The 3,801-nt window shown below is 34.4% G+C and overlaps 1 protein-coding gene across 1 annotated transcript; it reads right to left on the reverse strand.

The window, feature by feature from the left end:
- Positions 1-1,009: 1,009 nt before the first annotated feature.
- Positions 1,010-1,952, reverse strand: LOC107807833 (pathogenesis-related protein 1B-like). The gene has a single exon (XM_016632271.2). It carries the CDS (start codon positions 1,680-1,682, stop codon positions 1,149-1,151), a length of 534 nt encoding a protein of 177 aa, XP_016487757.2. The 5' UTR covers positions 1,683-1,952; the 3' UTR covers positions 1,010-1,148.
- Between the last annotated feature and the right edge of the window lie 1,849 nt (positions 1,953-3,801).

A 3,801-nucleotide genomic window follows, 5' to 3' on the forward strand; every position in this document is an offset into this window, starting at 1 on the left:
TTTATACTAAAAATCTATATTTTATTTTATTTAAATAATTATATACCTATTATTTCTTTTAAAATGGGGCACTAGCTAAAGCATTAGAGTCCGTCATGTTCACTTTTAACCATGCTCACTTTTAATGCATGGCTCTACTTTTAAGCGCACTTATTTTTAATATGTGGCTCCAATATTTTTAACCAGTACTTATTTTTAATGCACGGGGCTCCAATTTTTAATCAGTAACTATTTTTAACCATGTCAAGCAGCAATGATGAATTATGTGAAGAATGAGGATCAAGTATTATCAAGAAAATTCACACAAAACGAGAATTATTAGGGTTTGCCCTAACTTCCTTACCATATTTGAATTTTACCTATTACTTGAAAAAAAATATATTTACCATTATTAATTTTATTTTTCCTAAAATATAAATACAGATCTCTTCCGTATCAGATTTCTATCTTTGAGGAAACGTTTTGTGGACAACATAATAGCATCCGCAATTTATTTTCTCAATAAAAATAATTTATTTTATATTAGAATGATGTAGGTTAATTGACCATTATAGTGGCCCTTGCAGTTGTGCTTCAATATAAGTGGTTTTAGTCATCAGTAAAGCTTTACACTGCACTAAGAGGGTGTTTGGCTAAGCTTATAAGCTTATAAGCATTTTTTGGCTTATTTATACGTTTGGTAAACACTCAAAGTGCTTATAAGCTAAAACCAACCATAAGTGATCGAAAGTTGGTCACCCCCAACTTATGGATTTTCAGCTTATAAGCACTTTAGTTTGACCAAAGTTTTTACTAATTTATCCTTAATAATATTTTTTATTCAAAAAAAAAAAATTCAAAATAGATTTCCTAATTTTCCCTTTATTCAATATTCTTTGTTCATCAGTTTATTTACAAAGAAACATTTTAATTTATAATTTTTTGTAATGTTTTAAAGGATATTTTAGTCTTTTAACAAAAGAACAGTTTATCAATACTTTTTTACCAAACATATCATCTGCTGAGCATGCTAATTTAAAAAAATAAGTTTCAGCACTTCAAGTTTATCGGCTATTTACATCAGCTAATCCAAATGGGCTTATAGTACAATGACTATACTTGACTATAAGTTGCTTTTTTAGCGCAATTATCTAATTTCTTGATATATATCAAGCAGAAGTCCGTACATATATAACGTGAAATGGACTTTGGCCTATAACATTACCTGGAGGATCATAGTTGCAAGAGACAACATATCCTCCATTGTCACACTGCACCCTAGCACATCCAACACGAACCGAGTTACGCCAAACCACCTGAGTATAGTGTCCACACACCTGTCCTTCTGCACAAGTATTTGAGTCATAGTCATAGTACTGTTTCTCATCGACCCACATCTCGACGGCCTTAGCAGCCGTCATAAAATCGCCACTTCCCTGAGCTAGGTTTTCGCCGTATTGGCCATGAGAATGTACGAGGTTGCAGTCTGCAGCCAATTGAGAAACATAATTTTGTGCATAGGCTGCTACATCGTCGTCCCAAGTTAATGGTTCCACGGCTACATCTGCACGAGCTGTGTTATGGGCATCCAAATAATCTTGTTGAGAGTTTTGGGCATGAGAAGAGTGAGATATTATTAGGAATAAGAGAAGTGTAGAGACAAGAAAAAATGAGGGCATTTGTGAAAAGAGAACAAATCCCATGACTGTAGGAGAAATGTTTTATTTTGAATGGAAAAATTAGATTTACTACCAAGGGATATAGGAGAAATCTTGAAGATTTTATGGCGATCATTCATGCACTTACTATAATAAAACCAAACATAGTGTGTGTCTTCTTCTTTCTTTTCTCAATATTTGTGGAAAAGTTGAACATGACCGTCATCTCGATGACGTTAAATAACTTTCTAATTTGGATGTAAAGACTAAAGAATACTTGGATATTTCGTCAGTTATTTTTCTTTCCTTCCCTTAATTTCCAACACGTTACTCATGTACTATCATACTTTTCTATTATCTCATTCCAATCACGACTTGATCTGGAGTGTATTTAACTTTCTATTTTCTTGTCCCAATCACGACTTGACTTGTGATTCAAATGTCAAGATTTGCTTTTTGTTGTAAATAACTTTTACTGTTATGGTTACTAGAAAATTTACCTTCTTCTAGATTTTACCACCACATAAACAAAGGACATGGGAAGGAGGAAAGGAGAATATTGTGGCCTTGTTAGGATTTCCTATTGATGTTAAGTGCTTTCTGTTTTGGAAAACAAAAGGAGAATACAATAGCTTACATTTATTTCGTTTTACGACATTAGTAGAAAAGAAAGCTCAAGTTTTAGGAAAAAAGAGAGTTTAAAAATCCTCTAGGGTGTTTTAATTTTTAAACTACTTTATTTTTCAAGAATAACACCCTAAAGGTAATTATTTCGAAAAAACTCTTTACTTTTTTCTACTTCAAAGATAATAAAAAGATAAGATGTTTTTGAACATTAGTAGAGAGTTTTTAAAATTACTATAATAGAAGTCATATCATGGATAAACTCCAAAAATCAAAATCTTATGAAATATTTATATAAATATCCGGCCAGATTTATTGTTTATTTTTTATAGCCAATATAGATAGATTGTAACGACCAGACTTGTCGTTTTAAGAATTAACGCCCCGTTCAACAATTTAAGGTCTTGAGCAGCTTTGTATTATGTGTATTGACTTGCGTGCGTGGTTGAATTCAGTTACCGGATGATTCGGGGTGATTTGGGACACTCGGTCCCTAAAACGAAAGTTTAAGTCTTAGGATTTTGACCATAGTCGGAAATGTGTGAAGACGACTCCGGAATGGAGTTCTGTCGGTTCTGTTAGCTCCGTTGGGTAATTTTGGACTTAGGAGCGTGCCGGAAAATTATTTGGAGGTCCGTAGTGGAATTAAGCTTGAAATGGTGAAAGTCGAATTTTTGAAAAGTTTGACCGGGGAGTTGTCTTTTTTATATCGAGGTCGGAATCTGATTCTAGAAATTGGAATAGCTTCGTTATGTCAATTATGACTTGTGTGCAAAATTTGAAGTCATTCCGGATTGATTTGATGTGTTTCGGCACAAGATATAGAATTTGAAAGTTCAAAGTTCATAGATTTTGATTTGAGGTGTGATTCGTCATTTTGATATTGTTCGATGTGATTTGAGTGCTCGAGCAGGTCCGTGTTATGTTATGGGACTGGATGGTGTGATTGGACGGGGTCCCGAGGGGCTTGGGTGAGTTTCGGGGTGATTTCGGACCATTTCTAGGCCATTTATAGCTGCTGGTTTTTTACTACAGCAGTGTGATATGCGATCGCGTGGAATTGGCCGCGATCGCGAAGCACAAAATGGAGGAAAATGGCAAGTGAATCGCGATCGCGGAAGGCCTTTCGCGATCGCGTAGAGGAAAGTTCTGTTGCATTGACCCAACTTTTGAAACTTATATCTCGCAATCTATAAGGAATTAAGAGATAATTAAAACATAAAAGTTGTAGCCTTTGTGTCTAGGTTTCAGAAATATAAACTATTTGTAATTTGGAGATGTGTACAAAACGTTATGGTAGATACACTACAAGCTGTCCGGGAAGAGTTTGGAAATCTCTGTTGCATAAGGCTGACTTTGGAAGCTTATATCTCGAAATCTATAAGAAATTGGAAGAGGAGAAACAAATGAAAGTTATAGAACTTGGAATCTAGTTTTCAGAAAGTTACGCCATTCATCATTTGGAGTTTTGTACAAAATATTATGACCGTTATACTAGAGGCTGTACGGAAGAGTTGAGAAGTTTGTTCTTCTCGAGTGG

This window comes from Nicotiana tabacum, chromosome 24, assembly GCF_000715075.1.
Source record: "Nicotiana tabacum cultivar K326 chromosome 24, ASM71507v2, whole genome shotgun sequence".
NCBI lineage: Eukaryota > Viridiplantae > Streptophyta > Magnoliopsida > Solanales > Solanaceae > Nicotiana > Nicotiana tabacum.